Genomic DNA, 25,025 nt, shown 5'->3' with positions numbered 1-25,025 from the left:
GCGCCCTGCGCGGAGCCCGGAGCGCGATGGTCAGCCGCCGCGGCGCGGCAAGATGCTGGATGGGTCCCTTCTGGCGCGCTGGCTGGCCGCGGCCTTCGGGCTGACGCTGCTGCTCGCCGCGCTGCGCCCTTCGGCCGCCTACTTCGGGTAGGTGCCCGCGGCGGGCGGCCGCGCGAGGGCGGGCGAGGGCGGCGGGGCCGGACGGGGGCATCGAGTCCGGGGCAGCACCCGCCAGGTGCTCGGCGGGGTGCACGGGTGGCTTGGAGTTGTTAGTTGGCAGCGAGCGCGCCTCTCGGTCCGCAGGTCGTTGCCCGCCGTGCGCCCTAGAGGTAGAGGGGCCGGTGTCCCCGACGGGCTTGCGAGGGGCCGCGGTCCACGGTGACTCCCGAGTCGCCGCCGCCGCCTTAGGCCGCGGTGTTCCTGCCAAAAGGCTGGAGCCTCCCTGGCCCCTGCCCACTACCCCCCTTCTCTCCTGGAAAAGTTAATTTAACAACAACAAAAAAACACGTACAAAATCCAGATGTTCCTTGCACTGAGCCCCAAAGGGGAGAAAAAAAAACCCTCCAAGCTGGAGAAATTTATTTTTCTTGTGCTTTCTTCTGGCGCCCGCCCGAGCCCGGCTCCGACCTCGGCCCTCGGGAACACGTCTGGGAGACCTGGCCCGGGGGGTGATCGCCGCCGCAGTCCCGCGGGGTCGCCGCCGGTACTCGCTTGTCTCTGCACTAGCAGTTTTGCCGCGTTGTTGGGCGTGTTTCTTCGCCTTTAGTTCCTTTCGTTCCTCCCTTTCTACTCCTTTCCCAGGTCTGGGATGCCTGAACCTAGCGATTTTTAGAGGGATACCCTCTGCACTTTGAGTTCGCCGAGGTCCTGGGTGGCACCATGAGAGGCAGCGTCCCAGCTTTCTCCGTTCTCCCTGCTTCTCACCCCCGCACTGACCCCCTGGGAGCCCTGGTTGGCCCCTCAGGTCGCAGCCCTGGTCCTAGGTGCCCTGAACTGCTCTTGGGCCGCCGCCCTTCGCCGGTCACCTGTTCCCTCGCCCCTGGCTGCGATGCCCGCTCGCAGCTTTGTGGCCGGCAGAGGGCCCCGTTGGTCCAGGAATCTGGCACCCGCCAGGGCAGGGAGAGGCGGCTGGGCTGAGAAGCCCTGCAGGTGTATCCTGTTCTCAAAGAAAATAAAATATTTTCATGGGAAAATTTCCCTTTGTGTTTTTCTTTCTCCTCCTTTCTCCTCGTCTGCCCATTTCTTCAGGGTTGTCTTCCAGGGTCAGTTCCATGTCTCTGTTCCCAGGATCTCCCCTACCCTGGCTCCCCTGCCTTCCACTGTGGATCCAGCCCCTGGGCCTTGGCCTGGCACGCCCCTGCACGCCATCTGTGCAGCCCTAAGCCTCACCCGCGGGCAAGAGGGAGGGCTGAGGATGGCCGTCTGGCCACAGGTCCGCGGTGAGTCACAGCAGCCCTTCAGCCAGCTGTGCCTTCTTCTCTTCTGGCCCAGCCGGGCTCCTGACACGCCCTGGGCTTGCATGGGCGGCCACTTTGCTCCTTCTGGGATCTCTTGCTGCTGGCCTTGTGGCCCCAGGATTCAGAATTTACAGATGGTGGGGTTAGGGTACTGACTGCACTGCCTCTAGTCAGTCTCTCTCATTCTTTCCTTGTTGTCTCTAGACCTTGTGCCTTGGTGAAGTCCTCTAGCTAGGCTGCTGTAGGGGTCTTGGCACCCTTTGATTCAGTGGCAGGGTTTAAGCACAGGGCAGCTGGCTCCCAAGCAGGTAGGTACTGAAGACATCAGTATTGCTATGGCTTGGGTCGACCTCTTCCTAGCTCTCTGCCCCAAAGGGCTCCTCAAGGAAAGCCGAGCACTCTTCTCCGGCAGCTGCCATGGAGACCCACTTTCTTGGTTTGGAGGAAGAGCTCTAATAGACCAAAGATGAGAAGAGTGGATACCTGTTGAACCAAGAGCCTGGAAGGATGGCTAGTTGACCTGGGCCTCTCTTTCAAGAGAGGAGTATGTATAGTGTTGCTCTTGGTTGTTGTTGTTGTTGTATGTGTGTATTGTTGGGGGCACAAGGTGTGTCGTAGGCTGTTCTGTGTCCAGGGGGCCCACCCCTGCCTCAGTCAAGAAAGGAGATGAGTCTGAAAACCCTGAAAGGCCTGACAGCCTGGAGCTGGAGGGGGAACCTGTGGGTGCAACCGTGAGAATGTGTTGTGCTTCCCAGCTAGAGAGGGAGTAGAGAGTAGGGAGAAGGAGTTGGAATCTGGGGCTCTCCTCTCCCTTCCCCCTCTCCAAAGCTCTGCCTGGCACGGAGGCTCCCAGGCAGGAACACGGCTCCAGTTACAGCCCAGGAACCCAGAGAGGAGAGGCTGGCCTGGGGAGGGGGGCAGTCACGTGGCTACAGGAGCCCTCCCCACCCCCTCCCAGAGCTGCAACCCAACCCTACAGCGCTGGCTGCCCTTCCCTTCTAGAGGCCTCTGGCCACCCTGCTGCTGGACCCCTCCAGGCTGGCCACCAGCCATGGGGAAGGGGCTCCCCTCTCTTCTTCCCTTGGCTCAGCTTTGCATCCCAGTCGGTTAGGCGGATCAGCAGGTGGCAGTTCCAGTGGTTTCTTCCAGAGCTGCTGCCTGCTGCAGGCCTGTGTTCCAAAGGCTGGTCAGAGGTCACATGTGGGTTGGGGACACAGACACAAACCCCCTGGAGGCTTTGCTTCACTCACCCTCTGCCCCTCTCTGGAAGTTGACGAGTTAGGGGTAGGGCCGCAGGAGTCTGGAACAGATTCGTGACTCTGTTTCCCGCTAAACTGCCGTAGGTGGCCCCAGACTAAGTGGAGGTAGGGATTAGGAGCTCCTGCAGAGGCCTCTGGGAGCTCAGAGACTTTCACCCTGCTTTCTTGTAAAGAACTCGGAAGGTGCGTTATAAACCTTAAGACTCACTTTCATTTCTCTGTTCTGGCCATGTGTGTCAATTTCTCCCAGGGAATGCCTGTATGTCCCCTTCTGAAAGGCACCCTTACTTGTGATCACTAGGAACTCTTTGGGGCTGTGTGGTATCAGAGCCTACGAAGGCCCTCTTTTTGTTATTGAATATAACTCACATCCTGAGAAACTCCCCCAGCTCAGCGGTTTGGGGTATATTCACAAAACTGTCAGCCATCACCACTGTCTAATTCCAGAACATTTTCCTCACCCCAGAAACCTCATACCCACTCAGCAGTCACTCCCCGCTCCCCTCCCTCCAGCCCCTGGCAACCACTAATCTTTCTGTCTCCATGGATTTTCCTACTCTGGACTCCTTGTAGAAGTGGGACCATACGCTCCGTGGCCTTTTGTGTCTGGCTTCTTTCATCCGGTGTCGTGTTTTTGGAGGCTCATCCATGTTGTAGCATGAATCAGTGTTTCACTTCTTTTTATGACCGAATTGATTATACAACAGTTAAAAAAGCAAACCTGTTTGTCGGTTGATGGCTCTCCGGGTCGTTTCCACCATTTGGTTATTTCTAGTGATGTCGCTGTGGCTGTAGATGTGCCTCCCCCACATATCTGTGTTTTCGGTTCTTGGGGAGTTCCTATCTAGAAGTGGAATTGCCTGGTCCTCTGGCAATTCTACTTTATACTTCTTGAGGAACTGCCAAAATGTTTTCCCAAGCAGTTACAATATTTTATATCCCTGCCATAAAAGTACAGGGGTCCGGTTTCCCCATTGTCATCACCGCACACATTCTGTTTCTTTCATTGTTGTTTATAATTCTAGCCATCCTAGCGGGTGTGAAGCATGTCTCCCATGGCCTTGATGACTGATGACACTGGTTGCCTTTTGCAGGCTTCATGTTTGCTGGGTTTTTGTTGTGTTTTTTCTTTCTTTCTTTCTTTCTTTCTTTCTTTCTTTCTTTCTTTCTTTTCTTTTCTTTCTTTTCTTCTTCTTCTTTTTTTTTTTTTAGACGGGGTCTCTTTATTATTTAGCCCTGGCTATCCTAGAACTCACTAACTGGTATAAACCGGGCTGGCTTCCAACTCAGAGAGCTCTGCCTGACTGTCTCTGGAGTGCTGAGATGAAGGGTATCAAAGGCCATGGCTTTTGCAGGCTTCTTTGCATCCCTCCTTTAGAGAACCATCTGTTCAGTCTTTTTGCCCTCTTAAAAGTTGGGTTATTTGGTTTGTTATTGTGCGTGAGAGTTCTTTACATATTCTGGATCTCTCCTAGATAGAGAAGTTTTACTTCTTGGCTAGAGAACAAATGGATTCTTTCATCCCACACACAGAGGTGGTGGCAATCCTTACCTGCCTTTCTCGTGCCTGCCCCAGCTGGACCGTAAGGGTGAAGGGGGCATCCTTTATTTATAAGAACTCTGGGTGTTCAAGAAACTAGAAGAGAAAGATCCCCTCAGGTCAGAAGGGCAGGAACCTGGAGCCCAGATGGAAATGCCCTGTGGCCGTCTGCCCAAGCCTGATGGCTGTTTGGATAGAGGCACCCCGGTAGCTCCTAGTGTCGGGGAAGGTTGGGAAGGGTTCCAGACAGGATGCTGGGCCTGAGAGCCCAGACTCCCCGAGCTATATGGAGCCTTCACTGTATGTGTTGAGGCGAGAAAGAGGTTACAAAGAAGCCAGGGGTCTGGGTCCAGCCCGGAGCTGAGTAGGCATGAATTAGAAAATCCGTGGAGGCTCAGGGGCAGATTGGAAGGTCAGGCCTAGGTCAGGGTTGGCAGTTGTACTTGGGGTCAGGTGTATCCACGGAGCTGCTTGGGCTCAGAACACTCCAGGATGCTCACAGGCCTTTGGAAGGTCATCAAAGTGTGGCACCCAGACAGTGGGGCTTTGCAGGGCAGCAATGGGAGCAGGGAGGCTGGCCTTGGAGGCCTCTGCCAAGGGGCTCTGTGGGTGAGACCTTTTGGCAGAGGATTAGGAGAAACCAAGAGGTGGATGTGAGGGGAGAAGAGCTCCCTGTGGCCTGCTGAGGTGGAGGTGGAATCAGCATTCCTTTGCAGCTCGCTGAACAACACCTTGTACCCCCCTCCCAAGTGGCCAGCTGAAGTTGGAGTTGCCTAGGTTCCCAGTTAGGCTGTGTGGCAGGTGTGGCATTAGCCCCAGGTAGGAGCTGGTTACCTTCATTCTGCTTTAGCAACCCCTTAGACCCTTCCACTCCAGTTGCCCGTGAGTCTCCCATCTGTGTGTTCCTGGAATTGGGGGCGGGCTTTGCTTTGAACACCCTCACACTGGTGAAGCTCAGACCCCCAGACTGGGGAGCGCAGTGTCCCTCGTGTGCCTTGAGGGAATGGGAAATGGTGTTCAGCAGCAGTGTGGTGGGATTTAAGGTGAGGCCAGCCCGGGGCCACCTGGCCCCCCTCAGCTGTGTGAGCAGATGTCCTACTCACAGCCGGCAGCCGTCTGGATGGGGAGACAGCTGGCCTAATCTTACTCCTGTCCTCACCATACGCTCTGCCTCCTGCCTTTGTGGCTCGGGGTGCCTGTCCTGGGCAGGACCTGGTAGGTGCCGGGCAGCATTTATGTGGCCTAAGTCTCCAGGCACCTTCTGCCTGAGCCTTTTCCTCTCTGCCAACTCCCAGGTTTGGCCATCATGGGTAAGGTGTGCAGGTAATTTGTACCCTAGGAAAGAATGTACAAGGATAGATTCCTCCCGGGGAGGCCCTGAACCCTGGAGTGTGATGAGCTGATAAGGGGTAGGTGGAGGCGGGGTAGCCAAGCCTGCCTGGCTCCTTGCTGGAAAGACGACACCTGTTGACAGGCTCCCTGCACTTGCCCTCTGAGTCCAGCCTGCAGGGCACCCGCTGCCTTTGTGTATTGTGCCGTGTGGCGGGTGCCCTGCTGGTGCCCGGCTGGCTGCAGCAGGCTCTGGGCAAGGCACAGTTGTCTGTGTAGTCAGGGAAGCTTTTGGCATGAGCCTTAGGTGTCTGTGGATGAAGCCAGGCTCCCTGAAGCACTGTTTGGGGGGATTCTTGCTAGGAAGTTGGGGTGAAATCAGCCTTTGCCTGGCTGTTTCTATAACAGACCTGATGTGTTGCTCTTTGCCTGACTCAATTCTGGAGCATACAGGAGGGGTCTCCTATGAATCTCTTCTTAACTGTTCATTGTATCCCCTAGGTCCTAAGGCCAATGGAGGACCCTCTGTTCTCCTGGGGGTGTCTGCCTTTCTTATTGATCTCATAGTCTAGCCTGGTCTCCTACCCTGACTGGAGTCCTGACTTCACCTACTAAATGTGTCTTAGAAGAGGTGTGGCTGCCCGCTCCAAGCTCATGGCTCCCCAGCTGGCATGCCATCCTACCTTCTGGCATGTCTGAGGTCATTATGAGGAAGTGGCCTGGGCATGTGGATGAACACTCATGGGCAGCCATGCACTGTGAGGCCAGCTGGGAAAATCAGAACGTACACCTATGGCTGACTGCCCCCATGGCAGGTGTCAGGGGATAGGCTCACCGTACTCGCCGATCTGGGTGGCTCCGGACTGCCCTGCCCCTGTGACCCACAGGCCTGGCCCCTCTGGCAAGGTCCCTGCTGGCCCTATGCCCCTACCCACAGGAGGAAACCCAGCTGCCCAGCTGGCAGCCTAAGTACCTTGGGTCAGGCAGCCGGACGAGGCGATGGAAAAGGCAAGCCGCAAGTTCTGCGTTTGTTTTTCATCTCAATACCTGAGGTCGGAGCAGCTAGGGGAAGTGGGCTGGAGGTCTGGCCCAGGACACGATGCTTGCTAGGAGCTCCCAGAGCCTGAGGATATTGGGGCCATCTGCATCCTGGCGGATGGGGATATGGAGATGGGAGCACCCTAGTCACAAGGCTGGGAAGCTAGGGGTATATGTCCCCAGGGAGAACTGCTGTGTAAAGTCATGGCTGCGGAGGGGCACACAGATCTGCCTGCTTCCATTGCCTAAGGCCTTTTTGAAAGCTGTTGCTGGCCACAGAGGTAGCTGTTCTGGGAAGTTCTGCTTGTATCTTCTTTCCAGGGGTCCAGCACAGCACTGGGGCCCCACAACATGCTTGCCTGTGATGGATGGGGTCTGCTGGACAGCACGTTGGATCCCGGGGTGGTAGCTGGATGGTGCTTGTCTACCCCACAGTCCCCAGGAGCTTGGCTCCTCCAGGGCAGTGGGCAGTGAGGGAGGGAGACTGGATGGTTGCCCATTTGCAGCCTTCGACCAGTGTCTCTGTGGAAAACATCTCTGGCCTTGTCCTGGGCGCATTGCCACCCCCAGGGACTTGGAGGTACTCGGGCTGGAAGCTGGGCTGCGGGAGGGCGGAGGGTTAATCTCAGTTCCGTCTCTCGGTGCTGGAATTTGTTTTGATTTTGTTTCACACAGAAATTAAATGCTGTCTGGCGGAGCTGAGGTTTCCTCGGCTGGGCGCTGTGGCTTCTGGAACCGTACCCTTGGCTCCCTCCACCCTGGCCCAGGGGAGAGCGGGTTCCCTGGCAGGGTGGCCCAGGGGTGGCCTGGCTTGTTGGTGGGATGGAGGACTGTGGGAGCAACTCTGGGGTTTTGCTGTCATAAGGGGGGCTGCCCAGCTGTCTGCCCTGCTCCTGTTTGAGAGAACAGCTTGGGCTTCAGAATTGAGATACACTTCCATCTTGAGCTATCCTCAGCTCTCGATCACCAGCTAGAGCTCCACCAAGGCACCTAGATCCTTCAGCTGTCACAGCCCCCAGGCCTGTGCAGGACTCAGGAGCATTCACCAACTGTGAGCTCTCTAAAGAACTAAAAAGACCTCTGCTAAGTTCCTGCAGATCAGCGAGGGGCGGGTTCTTGGTAGCCACCTTTCAGCACCCTCAGGGATCAACAGTCTTACATCGGTTCTACTCCGTGGGACTCTGTGGGTTGGAATGGCAGTTCTGTCACATGTGGTTCAGTGTGCTACAGACGTCTTCCTTCTTTCAAGCTGGTCTTCTGTTTTCTGGAGTGGCTGCCACTTGAATGATGGAGAAGGCATGAGAGCCAAGTTGGGATGGCTTGGGTTACTGGGGTTGTGTAGGCATCTCCTGAAGACTATGTTGGGCTTCTTGCCAAGGAAGCAATCTTAAGTCTGGTCTGTTTGTGGCTAGGTTGGGGGCTGCTGTTGGATCCTGGTCTTATCTGGCTGCTCCTTCTAGACAATGCCGTCTTGGCCACGTTACTTTAGCCTCTGTCCTTTAGAGTCCTGCCTGTGTATGGAGTGAACACACCTACGGGTCCATCACAATGAGAACATCTGTGGGCATAAGTGCCTTAGTTGCAGCAACTGAGATGGACCACACCATCTTGTCGAAACCAGTTGAAGCTGGATTTGTGTGTACATGGATGTCTGTGGGCATGTGTAAAAGTGCATGAACGAGTGTGTTTCTTTGTGAATGTGTTTGTGTTGTATGTGTCTTGGTATGTGTGCAAGTGCACCTGTATGTATGTTTCTGTAGGGTTGCCTGTGTATAGTGGTGTGTATGTGCATATACATGTATGAGGACGGTTAGCGTCGAAACTATCAAAGGCCAATTAGGTGAAGCCCATAGATATAGACCCAGAGAGATAAAACAGTGTTGGCTTGGAGCCTCTCACAGGAGAAAGGACAGCAGAGGCCAGTGCCTGCTACAGCAGGGACTCAGTGCAGACTCCCCAGCAAGCACCAGGGCCCCGAAGCCTGTAGAACACCTGATGATGACCTGAGTCTCCAGTACAGCCCAGGGTCCAGCCTTGCTTGGATTTAACTTATTCTGAGCTTGGGACTATCATGGCTACAGCGGCCTGACTACCTGGCATGGGAAACATTTCTGTGGGCTGTTGTTGGATTCCAGTCTATACAAGTGACTACACACCAGCGTGGTGTGTTAATGCGGCAAGAATTTGTTCTCTGTCAACTCTGGAGACCAGAGGTCTGAATTCAAGGTATTGTCTCTTCCTGAAGGAGCCTGTGCAAATCCTTCCTGTCTCCTCCAACTCCGGGGACCCTCACTGATTTCTTTTGTATAGTGTGTCTTTGCGCATGTGCACACATACATGTGAATGTGGATGTAGAGGCCAGATGTCCACACCAGATGCCTTCCTCCACATTGTGTTTTGAGACAGGATCTCCTGCTGAACCTGAAGCTTGTCAGTTAAGCTAGATTGGCTATCAGGACCTAGGGATCCACCTATCCTGGCCACAGCACCTCAGCACTGGCATTGCAGACACATGCCACCATGCCAGGCCTTCACATGGGTGCTGCAGTTCTGAACTTAGGTCCTCCCTTGTGCTTGTACAGCGAGCCTTTGACCCCCTGAATCATCCCTCCAGCACCGCTTACAAGGACGCCCTCTGGTCGTTCCGGGAGCCTGGACTTCAGGACGCTGACCTTCATGATAGCTGCAGATTCCAGACGGCTCCTTGAGGCTCTGGGTAGATGTCTGACTTGTGGGGTCACCATTTACCCCCATCTCCGTGTGTTATACTTTATTTCACGTTGTTCATGTCAAAGACAGCAACCAGCACACATCTAGGGTAACCAGGCTCGCATGGAAAGGCAGCCACAGCCACACCAGGCTCTAGAGCACCACACTCATGCTTGCTGTGCTTTAAGTAGCGGGTGGGGGAGTTACGATGAAAGCAGATAGGCTAGGAATCTCTGTACAGAGAGAACCCACAAAAAAACTGACCCAGCAGTTTGGAAACACCAAACAACCAGGGGGAAAGTGCCAGTGACAGATGGATTGAGAAGCAGATTCAAAACAGCTGAAGGGAATTAGCACGCTGGGAGCCGGTCAGGAGAAATTACCCAGAGCTGGTAGAGAGGTAGACAGATGTGGGACAGGGGCACTGCCTCCCTGCTGGGAAGGTCCAAAGCAGAGAAGAGAGCTGAGCCAGACAGGGCTGATGTTCTGAGGGAAAACAAACCTATGCAGAAGAAACAGTGGATGGGTAAAACCCAGACAGAGAATAAGAGTGAATTTCTCAGAAATTTATTCAATTATGGTGCATCTGTGAATACTGAAGACAATTGTGGAGGAGCCAGAGGGAACAAGACACACATGACATGGTGTTCATGGGAGCCAAGGGGCCGACACTCACTTTGGCAGCTCGCCCACCCCATCCCTAGAAGTACAGAGAGAATGGCCTCTGTGAAGTGACAGGTGAGACAATGCTGAGTGTAACCTGATGTTTCCTTGACCCTGAGCTGTACCTAGAGCACATAATAGCATATCCTTGGTGGCAAGGATGTGAACAGGTGACCTACGCTTGCATTGGGCTTGAATGAGTGACAACCTTCTGTCAAGGAGAGCTGAGAAAATGGCAGGGGGGGATATTAACTACTAAACTGCAAATGAAAAGAGGGGAAGTTGGGGGGGTCCCTAAAATGAATAAAGAGAAGGTTTAAAGCGGACAGGTGTGGTCCACACCTGGATGAAAGAAAGCAGCAAGCCAAGACCATGACCTTGTTAGGGTCAGCACTCCACGGTTAGTGTGATGAAAGCACCTGGTGAGACACTCACCAAAACACGAGGCTGTGGGAGTTGAGAGCGTGAGCGGAAACACACTAACTCGGGCACAGACAGCAGGGGGAATCTAGAGACAAAAAACGGGCCGGGTTTAGACTCAAGCGCAGCCTTGAGTTGGGAGCCAGAGTCTGTGTGAAAACCCAAGACTGTGTCTTGGCTCTGTATCGCTGTCTGAAGTGCTGATGTGGGCGCTGTAGGATGAACTCAGGTGAAGAGTTGGATTCAGTGTTGATCTATGTATGTTTCTAACTCAGGCTCTGTATGATCTAAGGCTGTGACCATGACCCGGGCTCTGTATTGGTCCATGGTGCTGTGACGTGGGCTCTGTGTGGCCTTCTGGGGCCGGAGATGAAGCTGCAGGTTAGCCATGACTGGAATGGTGACTGTTGATGCCTTCTGTGCTTGAGTTTGAGGTGGAGCGAGGCTTGGAAGCCCTGAGCGGAAGTCCGTCAGGAGTGAGAACCTTTTAAGCAAATGCGAAGGCAGTTGTGGGAAGACAACTGGCTGTGGTAGTGTCGCACTCCTGGAGGCAGAGTGTGGCCATGGCTGCACCCTGATGAAGGGCCAGGAGAGCTCAGAAACTCTGCCTGATGATGTAAGGTGGGGCAGCTGCTTTGGAGAACACGCTGACAGTTCCTGGAAGGTCCCTGGCCCAGCAATTCCATCCCAGGGACACACCCACGAGAAACAAAACAGGTCTGCAGGATCTCTAAAAGGCAGAAACAATCCCAGTGCCCATCCATCAGTGAATAAACAAGCAGCATGTCCTTCCACACAAGGGAATGTTTCCTACTAAAGTAAAGGACTCTCAATATTCTTTACCGTGGGTGAGCCAGGAGAGCGTGACCAAGTGAAATAAACCAGCCACAAAGGACAGCTGTGTCCTGGCTCCATTCATGTGAAGCACTCATTTGGTGAAGGGCTTCCAGTGCAAGCACAGGGCCCTGGGTCCCCTAGGACCTATGTAGAAATACAGGCATGAAGGTGTGTGTGTGTACCTGTTACCCCAAGGTTGGAGACACAGACTGGAAGGTTCCTAGGGCTTGCTGGCTAGGCAGCCTGCCCTCCTTAGCAAGCTCTAGATTCAGTGCGAGACCCTGCCTGAGAAAATAAGGTAGAGGGCTGGCAAGATGCCTCATCAGGTAAGGGTGCTAGCTGCCAAATCTGGTGGACTGAGTTTGAACTCCAAGACCCACATAGTGGAAGGAAAAAACCAACTTCTGTGAGTTGTCCTCTGACCTCCACACATGCTCCATGGCATACAGACACCACCACCACCCTACACAAAGAAATTAAAATTTTTAATGTTTTTATTTTATGTCAATACTGTTTTGTCTGCATGTGTATGTGCCCCACATACATAAAAGTACCCATGGAAGCCAGAAGAGGGTGTCAGATCCCCTGAAACTGGAGCTACAGATGTTGTGAGCTGCCATGCAGGTGCTGGGAACTAAGCCTAGGTTATGTGTAAGAACAATAAGTCCTTTTTAATTACTGAGCCATCTCTCCAGCCCCTAAATAAATAAATGCTTATCTAAATAAATGTTTCTGTTTGCTTGCTTGTTTGTTTATTTTGAGATAGGATTTAACACTGTCGCCTTGACTGTCCAGGAACTAGATCTATTGTCCAGGCTGGCCTTGAACTCAGGGATCTGCCAGCCTCTTGTTTCCCAAACCGTGGAATTAAAGGTGTGCGCCACCACACCCATTTATGGAGGAAGTCCTAAATTTGATGCTGACTATTATTGCTCGTATCTGTAAATGATACATCAACAGTCCTTAAGTGTGTGGATTTATGGGAGGTGATTTATATCCCAGACGACAAGAGAAGGGGTGGCAAAGTGGAGTGCGAACTGTTCCAAAGAATTGGCTCAAGACATCTTACATTCTTCCATCGGAGGTAAGCTCTTCCAGGGCACATCAGCACAAGGTTCACTAAGAACTGAGACTCAACAGGAAGAGCATGGAAGAGAAGGGCACACAGGTGAGGCCCCCAGGCAGAGTCTAGCCATGCAGAAGATAGAGCCACTCTGACCAAGGGGAGTTCTCTGGGCTCTGCTCCAGAATAGAGGTACCGCCAAAGCTGGGGGTTTCTGTGTCTCCCCTCTGCAGATAAGGGGGGGTTGTTCACTTGATTATGCGTGGCTTTCACTGACGAGTCTGGAAGGAGACCCAGAGAGCTGTTCCATCCTGTTCAGTGTGTCTGGTCCCATCAAAGAGCTGGCCTTTGATGGTCCGGAGTGACACAGACTGTCTGGTTCAGCCTTGTAGACAGTAGGAAGATGCTAGCTGCCCCTCATTTCCCTCATGAAGTGGTCCAAAGTCTGGGCACATGTGTGGGTACCTGCCCCAGCTCTTGCCTCTCTGTCCTCTAATGTCTTTGGGGGCCATCCTGTGTCAGGTTGGCTGCATCTGGATGACAGATTTGTGACGTTGATTTGACTGTATTTCTGTCAGCTCTTAGAGGGCTTGGCTGTATGTTTTTATACCTGCTGCAGGGGCCCAGATCAGTGCTTAGCTAGCCAAAGACCACAGTGATGTGGGCTGGGGAGGCGGAGTGTGGGATACAGTCAGCTGGTGCCGTGACACTATGCTGAGGGCTCTCACCGCTATGTGGAAGCAAAGGGGGAAAAATTGCATTGGGGTGGAAAAGCTATCCTTGCAGAGTTAGTGGGAGCATTAAATAGTTAGACCATTCCTGAGGAAATTAAAAATAGAACCAGCCCTCTCCCTTCTGGAGGTCTCAAGGCAGTGAACTCACTGTGTTCAAGAGCCTGTATTCCCACATGTTCTATGAGGGTGGGCACCTTCCGGCTTCTGTTCTGTGCTGACCTCACTGGCTCTGCACAGACTGCTCCAATAGTCACCCTGCAGTAGATAGGCCTCTTGAGTCTCCTCCTTCTTCATCGAGATTTTATATCTTTTTACCAACTTCCTGCCCGGCACACCTGGTAGCCACTGCCCACTACTTCTGTGTTGAGCTTTCTCACCTTGCTCTTAGGAGTGTACTTGTCTTCCTGTACTTGACTAACTCCACTAACATAATGATCTTCAGTTCCTAAATGAAGGCCATAAATAAACAAACATAAATGACATGATCTCCTACATGTTGTAGGTGTGCTGTGCTTTTGCTGTCTGTGTATACATTGATGGACACCAAGAATGCTTCCATTTGTCCATTCTTGTGACAGTGCAGTAAACAGAGATGTAGATGTCTTCGACGTAGTGACTCCATCTCCTTTAGATATATGCCCAGTAGGGTAGCTGGAGCGGTGGTTTGAGTGAGCATGACCCCTTAGGCTCATATGTTTGAATATTCAGTCCACACTTGGAACTGTCTGGGGAGGATTAGGAGCCATGACCTTGTTGCAAGTGGGTGTATCACTGGGCTTTGAGGCTTCAGAACCCCATGCTGTTTCCAGTTACCGCTCTGCCTCATGGTTGTGTCTCAGCCTCAGCTACTGCTCCAACACCATGCCTGTCTGCCTGCTGCCATGCTCTCTGCCATTAATGGTCATGGAGTCACCCTCTGGAACTGTGAGCCTTCAATAAACTCTATAAATTGCCTTGGTGTTTTATCAGAGCCCTACAAGAGTAACAAAGACAGAGTATCTTACGATGGTTCTAGTTTGGTTTTCTCTCTAGGGACCTCCCTGCTTTCTTCCACAATGGCTGTACTAATTCCCATCCTTCCCAGTGGTGAGCTGATATCTTATTGAGGTTTTGATTGACATTTCCTTAATGATTAGGAGGAAGGAATGTTTTCCTTGTATGAGGTCTGTTTTGGAGTCATCTCCTTGGTTAGTTGCTGTTGTTGTTTTTTGGTTTTTTTTTATGTGTACTGGTGTTTTGCCTGCAAGTATGCTTGTGGCCCGGGACCATACAGTGCCCACAGAGGCCTGAAGAGAGCACTGGGTTCCTTGAGATGAGTACAGACAGCTGCTAGCAGCCATGTGGGTGCTGGGAATGGAACCCAGGTCCTCCAGAGGAGCAGCGTGCTCTCAGTCACTGAACCTTCTCTCCAGCCCACCTTGCATAGTTTTCAAGGGGTTATTTCTTGCTACTAAATTGGACGCTCGCTCCTTAAAGTGTTTCCTCCAGCTCTGCTGGTGTCTCTTTCTCTGTTTGTTGCTTCCTTGCCCGGTAGAAGCATCTTGCCTTGATACAGTTTTATTTTCTGTTACTTCCATTCGGTGTGCTTTTAGGGCCATGTGAAGACAACAAACAAAACTACCAAGATTAGTCATTTCCCTTGTATTTTTAGTAGTTAGTTTAGACTAGGATTTAGGTACTTGTAATCCACTTTTGGTCTTTGTCATCTTCTAGGTTTATTTATTTTGTTTTATGTGTATGAGTGTTTTGTCTGCATGAGGGTATGTATACCCCACACATGCCTAGTGCCCATGGAGGTCAGAAGAGGGTGTCAGATCCCCTGGATTTATGGATGATTGTAAGTCACCATATGCACTCTGGGAATTGAAACCCAGTACTCTGCAAGAGCAACAAGTGCTCTAAACCATTGAACCATCTTTTCTGAGGCAGGGTCTCTGTCACTCAGACAGGTCTTAGTCTCACTTTGTAGCCAAGGGTGACCTTGAGTTCTGATCCTCCTGACTCTACTGCCCAAGTGCTGGAATTACAGATGTGTGCTCTCATGCCTGATCTATAGAACCCATGGTTTTGTACATGCCAGACAAGCACTCTGCCAGTGGAGCTGCATCCTCAGCCCCCTGTGTAACCCACTATAATTGGTGTGTGTGTGTGTCTGTCTGTCTGTCTGTCTGTGTCTGTCTGTCTGTCTGTTTGTCTGATGAGGGTGAGGGGCCTATGTGTAGATAGATATAGAATCATAAACAGACATGGTATGTATGGACTTTAGTTGCCAGAAAGACCATGTAGAAAGAGAAACCCACACCCCTGCCTGGAAAGATGTGTGTGCCCAGCTGGGTGGCTCTGCTGAGCTGTGCAGCTGGCTCTGTCTGCCATGTTAGGCCAGACACCACTAGGGCTGGGCGGCAGCTGCATTGAGCCTGGCAGCAGGTGCTCTGTGTGTGGCAGGCAGCTGGTCCAGTGGGTAGGGCCTGTGCCATGCCAGGACAGGATACAGGGGATGCTGTCTGGGCTCCAGGGCTACAACCTCTGGGTAGACAGCCATAGAAGCAGGCACTTGCTAAGTGTTTGCGAAAAAGCCATCTGTGCCCAGGGATGCACACAGCTGTGTGGGAAAGAATGTGCTCCCCCTCCCCAGGTGGCCTGTCCTGCGTGTTTCCCTCTGTGCCCAAGCCTGTCTGCAGGCTGCTGGGCATGTAATCTGTGGGGCATTGGGAGGGCTCCATGTTGGCACAGGGCTTCTACTCACACCAGAACACAGTGAATGAGGCAGATCCAGCCCTTCCCTGCTTCCTTCTTACACACTCTCCAGCGCTTCATTCTGTCGCGTGTGAGGGCCATGCGGTACAGTGACTTAATATCTTATGTCCCGAGAAACCTATGGCATGTTATAAGCCCAGAATGCATGGAATATACCCACCCTCCCAGCATCCCATCTCAGGCCAGCCCGGTGCACACACTGAGAATGTGGAGCCTAGCTTAGTGGGTCAGAATCAACACCAAGCCTGTTTCATCGTCACTTCTGAGCATTGGTGTTCCTCTTAGGCTCCCGGGGCCAGCTGCAAGGAGCTTTGTGCTGCACAGTGCACAGGAAAAAGCAGAAAGCAAATCCACAGTACCATCTTTCCTGGATTCCTGTCACTTTTGTGCCATTGTAAAGTCAAACTTTTCTAAATGGGGACCTTGTCTTAGTTAGGGCTACTATGGCTGTGGTGGAACACCATGACCAAAGCAACTTGGGAAGAAGAGGGCTTATTAGGCTTATTCCTCATCACTGTGTACCAGGAAGTCAGGACAGGAACTCAGAGAGCAGGACCCTGGAGGCAGGAGCTGATGCAGAAGCCGTGGAAGGGTGCTGCTTACTGGCTTGCTCCCTATCGCTTGCTCAGTCTGCTTTCTTATAGAACCCAGAACCCCAGCCCAGGGGTGGCCCCACCCACAATGGGTTAGGTCTTCCTACATCAATAACTAATTAAGAAAATGCTCTGCAGGCATGCCTACAGCCGATCTTCTGGAGGCATTTTCTCAGCTGAGGTCCCTCCTCTCCAGCGATCCTAGCTCGTGTCAAGTTGACATAAAACTGGCCAGCACAGACCTTCAGGAGCTCAAGTCTCTCCCCACCTCTTTTCTTCTTCTCTTCTCATCTCCTTTCCCTCTTTCTGTTTTTCTGTCTGGGTCACATTTTTTGACCCAGGATGACATTGAACTCATAATATTTCTCCCTCAGCCTCCTGAGTGGTTGGGATATGTCTGTGCCATCATGTGTTGGCTTTTTTTCCAGTGAAGATGAGCACCTGAGTTCTAAGAGTAATTGTATCTTATTTTTCTAAAAAGTGTTTGTGTGTTGGGGTGGGGAGCACGCATGTGTACCACAGAATGTGTGTGGGTGTCTCATGACAACTCTCAGGAATTGGTTCTCTCCCTCCACCATGTGGGTTCTGGTATCAGATTTAAGCTGGCAGGCTTGGCAGCAAGTCCCTTAACCTGCTGAGCCATCTCATTGACCCCTGCACCAGTCCTCTCTTGTGAAACTTTTTTTTTTGACAAGTTCTCTCTGTGTAGCCCTGGCTATCCTGGAACTTGATCTGTAGACCAGGCTAGCCTCAAACTCACAGAGATCTACCTGCCTCTGCCTCTTGAGTGCTGGGATTAAAGGCGTGTGCCACTTCCCAACTATTTTCTTTATTTTTCAACTAATACATAAAAAAAATGTGTCTACTAAGGGGGAGTCAGTGATGTTTTCATATTGCAGGGGTTGTTTGGTTTTGAAGACTAAGTAGTCTACTAAAACACCTCAGTTCTTCCATTTTCAAAATCTTTCTAGCTTTTTGGGACACAGTGCATTACTGTCATCTATTATGTTGGTGACATTTGCATCCCAATGACTAAATACCCAGCAGGAACAACTGAAGGGAGGATGTGTTCAGGCTCACTGTGTCAGGGTTTCAGTCCATCGTGGTGGGTGAGGCGTGGCGAAGCAGAGTGGCAGAGGCTGTTTACCTCGCTCTGGGCCAGGAAGCCAAGGGTGTAAGCTTTGCCGTCCAGGGCCACCTCTACGGCCTACATCTACCAGCCATGCCATACTTCCTGGAGCTGCTGAAGGCTCCCAAAACAGTGCCGCCTGCTGGAGACCAAAGCATGCACAGAGCATAATGCAGTCACTCTCAGAGGGCATCACACTAGGACCTCTTCTGTCTGCCTTTTGTGATTATCCATTTATAGGGAGATCTATATATCCAATTGCACATGTGCATGCATGCACACACGTGTGCACACACTCATAGAGTTAGGTTTATTCTGGGAAATAAGTTGCAAACAGCTTCCAAGATTGTCTGCTGCCATTTTATTTCTGGGCCCTTTGCAACATCCCAAAAGTTTTTAGTTCTTTTAGGTATTCAGATACATTCACCCCTAATACCCACACTCAGTCTCAGGGAAGGACACACTTCATCCTATGATCTTATGACCCTTCATCTTTTCTCCCAGCATTTACATGGGCTATATTTATTTTTGTGTTCGATGCTGGTCTGGGAACCTTGCCCTAACTAAGTGGTCCCCGCCGCCTTCCAAGCCCTCTCACCATGACACTCCAAACCCCCAAATCCTAGCCCTGTTTCTGTGCCCCTGAATGTTTGATGACACGCCTTCCAGATATCTGCACTGAGTCCACCCAGACTAAAAAATTAAAATGGGGTTCTGAGAGAAAGTCAGCCCCAGCAGGACAGTAGAGGGGAAGGCTGGCCCAGACAGGGACTTCAAGTCCCTGTTTACATGGTGGAATTCAGGGGCACTCCATCTTCAGCCCCCTTAGGCAGAGCATGAACTGATGCTGTCTGAACATGTCCAGGCTCTCCAGGCATCAGGGGATGCTATACAGTCTCTTTCAGCATTCCGTTCCTACCCCTTTTCTCCTTTCTGTTTTTGCCTCTTGTTCTTGTTCCCCTCTACCTGTCCAAAAGCAACGTCTCCACATAATCCTTGGAGTGCCGCTAACGGTGAAGGTTTGGAGCTTGCTTCTCCAGGGGCCAGTGTGCCCACAGTCCTGAGGCCGAGAGACTACCATAGCCAGATCACTTGGTGTCCAGACAGGCTTCAGGGGGTCAGGGAGAAGAAGGGAGACCAGGACACTGCTGGCTGGTAATAACACAGGGGAGGAGGGCAGTATGGACATAGCCTGGGGTCCTGGCCCCTTTCCTACTGTGGCCCTGCGTTTCCACTAGAGTCCTACACTGCTGTGCTCTCGAGAGTGTGACTGGGGACTGGTCTTTCTCCGTCAATGCTGGAATCAACTGGAACTGTTAGAGGCCATAGCTGCATAGCTGTTAGAGGTCATGCCTGGGCACTGGGAGGGCCTTGGGTTCCATGGGGGTCCCTTAGGCATTCTGTAGGGGACAGGGCAGTGCTGATAGGTGTGAGAACAGGCAGCTTCAGGGGAAGTCTCTGCACTGCCTGATTGGCTGAGTGTACTGGTTCCTCTGTTCCCGGGGAGACAGCCCAGACAGGTCCCCCCCCCCCCCCGTGACAGACACTCACTCTCGCCTCTCTGTCCCTAGACTAACAGGCAGTGAACCCCTGACTATCCTCCCCCTGACCCTGGAGGCCGAGGCTGCAGCCCAAGCACATTACAAGGCCTGTGACCGGCTGAAGCTGGAGCGCAAGCAGCGTCGCATGTGCCGCAGGGACCCGGGTGTGGCCGAGACGCTGGTGGAGGCCGTGAGCATGAGTGCCCTGGAGTGCCAGTACCAGTTCCGCTTCGAGCGCTGGAACTGCACCCTGGAGGGCCGCTACCGAGCCAGCCTGCTCAAGCGAGGTAAGCTCTCGCTTGCTCCCCTTCAGCCGTACCCTCCAGTCTCTCCCTGGCACGGGTGTGCAGGTGGCAGCTTACCATCAGCTTTGACGGAAAGCCTCAGGCCTAGGGCAAATCCTCCTCCTTGCCCCTTGTTCCATGGGGCCCAGGAGCTCATGGGAGTCTCCTCATAAAAACTGGAGACCTGAGGGAATAGGGGTTAATCCAGTGGTAGAGCGTTTGCCTATATATGTGCATAGAAAGATGATAGATGATTGATAATGAATAGATGATACATAGACATGGGTAGGCAATAGGAAATATACAAATACATGATTGATAAGTAGATGATGCTGAAGATAGGTAGGTGCATGGATGGATGGATAGATGGGTAAAAGATGATACACAGGTCAATAGAGACCTAAGGTCTAAGGCTGGATTTGTCAAGGACTCCAGGGACAGGCCAACATACTGGGGACCTGGTTAAGATCTATGACCATCAGACTAGAGGTACCACAGTAGGCTCTGAAGCCCTACCCACTCCCCAGCCTGTCCTACACTACTGAAACCTCGGCATTGCTCTCCAGGTGCCTGCCAAGCCCCTCAAAGGCACAGTGCCCCAATCACTAACCTAGCCAGCACACATGTGAAACGGGGCAGTGGGTTGTGAAGCTGCCGTGCCTGCCTGTCCACTGGGCCTCATTAACTCAACTGCTGTCCCCAGGATTCAAGGAGACTGCCTTCCTCTACGCCATCTCCTCTGCGGGCCTGACCCACGCACTGGCCAAGGCGTGCAGCGCAGGGCGCATGGAACGCTGTACCTGTGACGAGGCCCCTGACCTGGAAAACCGTGAGGCCTGGCAGTGGGGTGGCTGTGGAGACAACCTCAAGTACAGCAGCAAGTTTGTCAAGGAGTTCCTGGGTCGGCGCTCCAGCAAGGATCTGCGAGCCCGAGTGGACTTCCACAACAACCTCGTGGGTGTGAAGGCAAGCTGGGTGGGGCGCAGGGCAGGTCTGAGACGAGCTGGGCCTCAGTGAGTATTTTAGGGTTGGGCACTAAGTAGGCCTATATAGGGCAGGTGAGAGCGGCTGGGTCCAGGGAGGCTGGGCATGGAGTGGATGAAGAGCCGGTGACTAGCTGGGGGAGTGTCGTGTGAGTGGGCGGGGCCCAAGAAGAAGAGGGGCTGAGAGGGGGCAGGAGCTGCCTGTTCTAGCCGTGCAGTTCTAACCAGACAGGGTCCTGGAATCCTGCTTAGCTACGAGACAGATGGGGTCACAAGTCACGGAGGTGCCTCGTGGTGGTCGAGGGAAGGGTCTTCTTCACTTTCTGCTCCTGTTCCTGGCAAGTCAAGGACCTGGGATCGTGTCTCTGGACAGGCTGCCCCAGAAGCTGGTGGTTTGTATCCTGTGGGCTGAAGTGACCTACAGAGTCACCACAGAAGTAGAAGGTAGTCCCAGTCCTAGTAGAGGGGAGGTTCCCAGGAAGAGCTAAGGGTCCAGGACCATTTGCCCAGGGTGCCCAGTGGTGTGTGTAGCCAAGACTCTGTTCCAAAAGACGGAGACACAACTCTGAAAACAAGCAAAAGAGATTTTAGCAGCTTGCTAGAAGGCCTTTGGGGAACATGACCAAACTCTGGAGTTGCTTGGCCTCGTGAATGTCTTGGCTATCATGGCTCTGAAGCTCCTGGTTTACCTTTGCTGAATGGGAACAAGATAGAACCCCAAGCACCCCCACCTCATCTTTGCTTGCGCTTGGGAAAACAGGGTCCATGCCCTCCTCGGGAGCTGGGGGCCTTTCCTCCTCCCCTTGCCTGGCTCTGCATCTCCAGTCTAAGGAGGACAGCAAGGTAATTAGAGCCCGTCCTGCCCCCAGCTCCTTGTTATTGAGTAATCGGAGTTCTGAATCCCCCACTTATTAAAGGATTGGTCTGCCTCCTTTGCAGCCAGGGCCTTCTCAGGGCTAGGCTAGTGGGGAGGGAAGCCCGAGAGGGCAGATTCAATCTTCAAGGCCGAGCTGTTCTTTTCTTTCCTGCTGGACCCTCCCTCCCCACCTTACCCCTTTGAGCTATTAATGAAAAGTCAGAATGTGTGAACGTGCTCCATCAGCTTACTGCTCCCAGGCAGCCGCGCTTTAATTAAATCTGCCCTGCTTTCTCAGGAAAGCGTGGTTAAGTGGGACTCTGGTTGCCTGGCAGGAGAGTGAGGAAGTAGCTACATTTCTTAATCCCTCTCCAATGGACGCTCCTGGGGGTCAGCTTGGGAGCTCAGCAGTGGCTTGGGGTCCACCTGGGAAGAGGTTTCACCCCTCCCTGACATTCTTCTGCCCCCACAACTCTCTGAGATTTGAAACAGCATTAGGAGGGACCCTGGGCATGAGAGGCCAGGCAGAAGATCCCTCAGGCAGAGCCCTGAGAAGGGAAGGGCCTGGCCAGGGTTTCCTGGAATTTTGGTGTTCAGCCTTGCCTGCTCCTACTGGCCATGGAGCACGGGGTGCAGCCTCTCCCGGGAAGTCAGCCCTGGAAGCTGTACTAGGAGCAGCATTTCCTTAAGAAGTTACCTTTCTTGAAGCGTACTTTCTGCATCCACCCCTCATAGGCTGACCCTCAAGTGGGCAGGGCTTGAGTTTGTATGTCCTCGTGGAGCTAGGTACTGAGGAAGGTTGTGGTCAGCCTAGACAGCCCTGAGGGAGCCTTGTCTTCATGGGCAATCAGAAGTAGGAGTCCCTGGCAAGGCTGTAATTCTTGATGGCAGGGCAGGGATGGTTATAAGGCTAGCCAGGAAGTGTCTCAAAGGGGTGTGGGCCAGCCTGTGCTCATGGAGGTGTAGAGGTCCATCCTGGAAGTCAAGGTGCTGGCCTTAAGGCCTCTGTCTCCTGGCAGTCCCGACTCGAGGGGGAAGAGCCAGCCTGTGATCTTGGCTGCTGGGCTTCCTGTGTGCTGCACAGTGCTGACCCCTGCTGACCAAGGGTTGCGCGGTGGGCAATAAAGGTAGGCTGAGGTTTGGGCCTCTCTGATGTTTGTGGGCCTTCCTGGCATGCTCCTCATGCTTCCACTCCCCACTGCAGGTGATAAAGGCCGGAGTAGAGACCACCTGCAAATGCCATGGCGTGTCTGGCTCCTGCACGGTGCGGACCTGTTGGCGGCAGCTGGCGCCCTTCCATGAAGTGGGCAAGCACCTGAAACACAAGTATGAGACGGCGCTCAAGGTGGGCAGCACTACCAATGAAGCCACAGGCGAGGCCGGCGCCATCTCCCCACCACGGGGCCGGGCCTCTGGGTCAGGAGGTGGTGACCCACTGCCCCGAACGCCGGAGCTGGTCCACCTGGACGACTCGCCCAGCTTCTGCCTGGCTGGCCGCTTTTCACCTGGCACTGCAGGCCGCAGGTGCCACCGTGAGAAGAACTGTGAGAGTATTTGTTGTGGCCGTGGCCACAACACCCAGAGCCGTGTGGTGACGAGGCCCTGCCAGTGCCAGGTGCGCTGGTGCTGCTACGTGGAGTGCAGGCAGTGTACACAGAGGGAGGAAGTCTACACCTGCAAGGGCTGACCTGAGGCCCTGCCACGAGGGGCATGGGCTTTGTACACAGCACCAGAAGAATTCTCCACCCGCAGGAGCTGACCTTGGCCTCTGCCTGCCTTTCTGCAGGGGCTGTAGGCACCGCACATAGTGCACGGGATCTTAACCTGCAGTGAGTGAGCCCTGCAGGGCCACCCTAGCCTGCTGTGTAGGGCACAGGTGTCACAAACAACACAGAAGGTCTGCAAGGAAGGAGAGGTGCCCCTAGCACACTTGGGCCCTGGTATGCCAACAGCTGGTTGGCTGTCTTCCTGCTCAAAGGCCCAGAGGGCGGGGCTGGCCCCTGTCTGGCCTCCTCAACCCTTTTGCTCATGCCTTGGGCCCGAGCTTCCTCCCCTTGACCCGAGAGCGTTGCGGTAATGCTTTCTCAGTTGCCTCCGTCCCTGACACACCAGTCCCTAGAGTACAACCCTCGTCAGGGACCAGTGTGTCAACTGCCCCCTCCCTGCCTCTTGGCTTCCTCTGAGGCTTGGAGGGCAGGTGCACCGTCATAATCACATGGCTGCCCTTCTGGGCCAGCAGCCTGGTGCCAGCACTGTCTTCAGAGAGCCAAACCACTAGGAGAGGGCAGCCACTCCGTCTCCAGGGCCCAGCCTCTGGCCCTCTGACCCTGAGCACTTCCTTGGAGTATCAGAGACTTTTAAATTATTATTATTTAACTAATATAGTAATTATTATTTTCTCTATCCTCTTGCCTCCTAATCTGTGGCTCTTTCCTCTGACCTGCCCCAGGCCCAGCCAAGCCCATCTGGGAAGCCCTGCCTTTCCGTCCCTCTGTCCTTCCTGCTTGCTCTAGTTCGAAACCACTAAATCAGTGTCATGTTTGGAAAGAAATGAAGCAATGGAGCCTAACCATGGCCCTCAGGGCTTTTGGAATCCACCCCCATCCTACCTTACCTGGGGTTCAGAGGCGCTTGGTGTGGTTCTGTGCCCTGCAGGTGTAGTGACCAGGTTGCTGGATATAGATTGTGGGGTCTAGGGTGCTGGAGGCATGGACGTGGTGACAGGCAGGATTAGCTTTTCGAATGTCCATCTCAGGAAGCCACGCTTGCTCTGTGTCACCAAGGGAGGTATGGAGGGACAGACACACTTGCTGTCACCAGGTCTTGCTGATGTCTACACTGAGCTGGTGTTGAGTGTGTGTGCATGGGTTGTGTGAGTATGTGAGTGTATGTACTCTGAGCTGTCGTGGCCAGCATCCAGTTGGCCTGTGCCCTCTGCAATATGGTGACTCCTTGGCTCCCAGGAAGCCCAGCCTTAGGTTTGTGTGGGAATCCCGTGGCTACGTGGGCTAGAGTGCGGGCAGATGGCAGGAACTACTGAGGAAGAGGTGGCTCCCCTGGAGCTCCATGGGTCCAGAATGCCCAAGCCTGGGGTGGTGGTAAGACTGTGTCTTAAAAGGAAACCTATTTATGTGGATGAGGGCCTCTGGTCCCTCTTGGATGTGTAAATAGCAAAGTTTATTCTCCTGTGGTTTATGATCGCCCACCGATGAATGCCACGTTCCAAGGATGAGAATCTGAGTGGCATAGCAGTGACTGGTGGGTGGAGAGGGCACCCCGCACTTCCCAGAAGTCTGTACGCAGTCACGCTGTCACTGCCGTCTGGAGCTTCATCCCTGTTAGCTCTGGAGAAAGGAGCCTGCCAGTTCAGAGGAAGAATATTTTTATCGAATACCACATTTAGCTCTATGTCCTCAATATTCAGAAAAGTATTTTTTAAAACAAGGCAGAATGAAAATGTCTGCCGGCTGGTTTGTTTCTGTATAAATATATACTAGAATGTCTTTCTGGATGAAGCAACTCTCACAGGCCAGAGCCTCTTGGATCTTCTCTTCTGTGGGCAGTCGAGTGAGCGACTGCCCTGCTCCCGCTGGCCACCCAGTGTATGCTGGCTCCGAGGCCTGCTGCTGGCCTCCCTGGCAGGGCGACGGACACACAAGGGAGCGTGGTCTTTGTGTGGAGTCCTGTGCAGCCTGTGATTTCTCTACCTCATCTGTGTGGCGAGTAGGTGTGAACCTGAGTGACTGCAGAGAATGTATTTATTTAACAGCTTTGTGTAACAAAACCAGAAACAAATGGAAACACTAAATAAATGTATTTTAAATTATAGACAA

The 25,025-nt window shown here is 53.1% G+C and overlaps 1 protein-coding gene across 1 annotated transcript; it reads left to right on the top strand.

The window, feature by feature from the left end:
* On the top strand, positions 1-25,025 carry Wnt9a (Wnt family member 9A). Its single transcript, XM_085694991.2, has 4 exons — positions 1-147; positions 19,100-19,356; positions 20,057-20,319; positions 22,397-25,025. Exons 1-4 carry the CDS (start codon positions 53-55, stop codon positions 22,877-22,879), a joined length of 1,098 nt encoding a protein of 365 aa, XP_085551117.1. The 5' UTR covers positions 1-52; the 3' UTR covers positions 22,880-25,025.

Source organism: Myodes glareolus, chromosome 9, assembly GCF_982192425.1.
Source record: "Myodes glareolus chromosome 9, mMyoGla1.1, whole genome shotgun sequence".
NCBI classification, from domain to species: Eukaryota; Metazoa; Chordata; class Mammalia; order Rodentia; family Cricetidae; genus Myodes; species Myodes glareolus.
This window is presented reverse-complemented; position numbering and strand designations above follow the sequence as displayed.

Coding starts and splice junctions, on each gene's coding strand:
- Wnt9a (XM_085694991.2), top strand. CDS start 53: ATGCTGGATGGGTCCCTTCTGGCGCGCTGGCTGGCCGCGGCCTTCGGG. Junction 148..19,099: donor CCTTCGGCCGCCTACTTCGG/GTAGGTGCCCGC, acceptor CTCTGTCCCTAG/ACTAACAGGCAGTGAACCCC. Junction 19,357..20,056: donor AGCCAGCCTGCTCAAGCGAG/GTAAGCTCTCGC, acceptor TGCTGTCCCCAG/GATTCAAGGAGACTGCCTTC.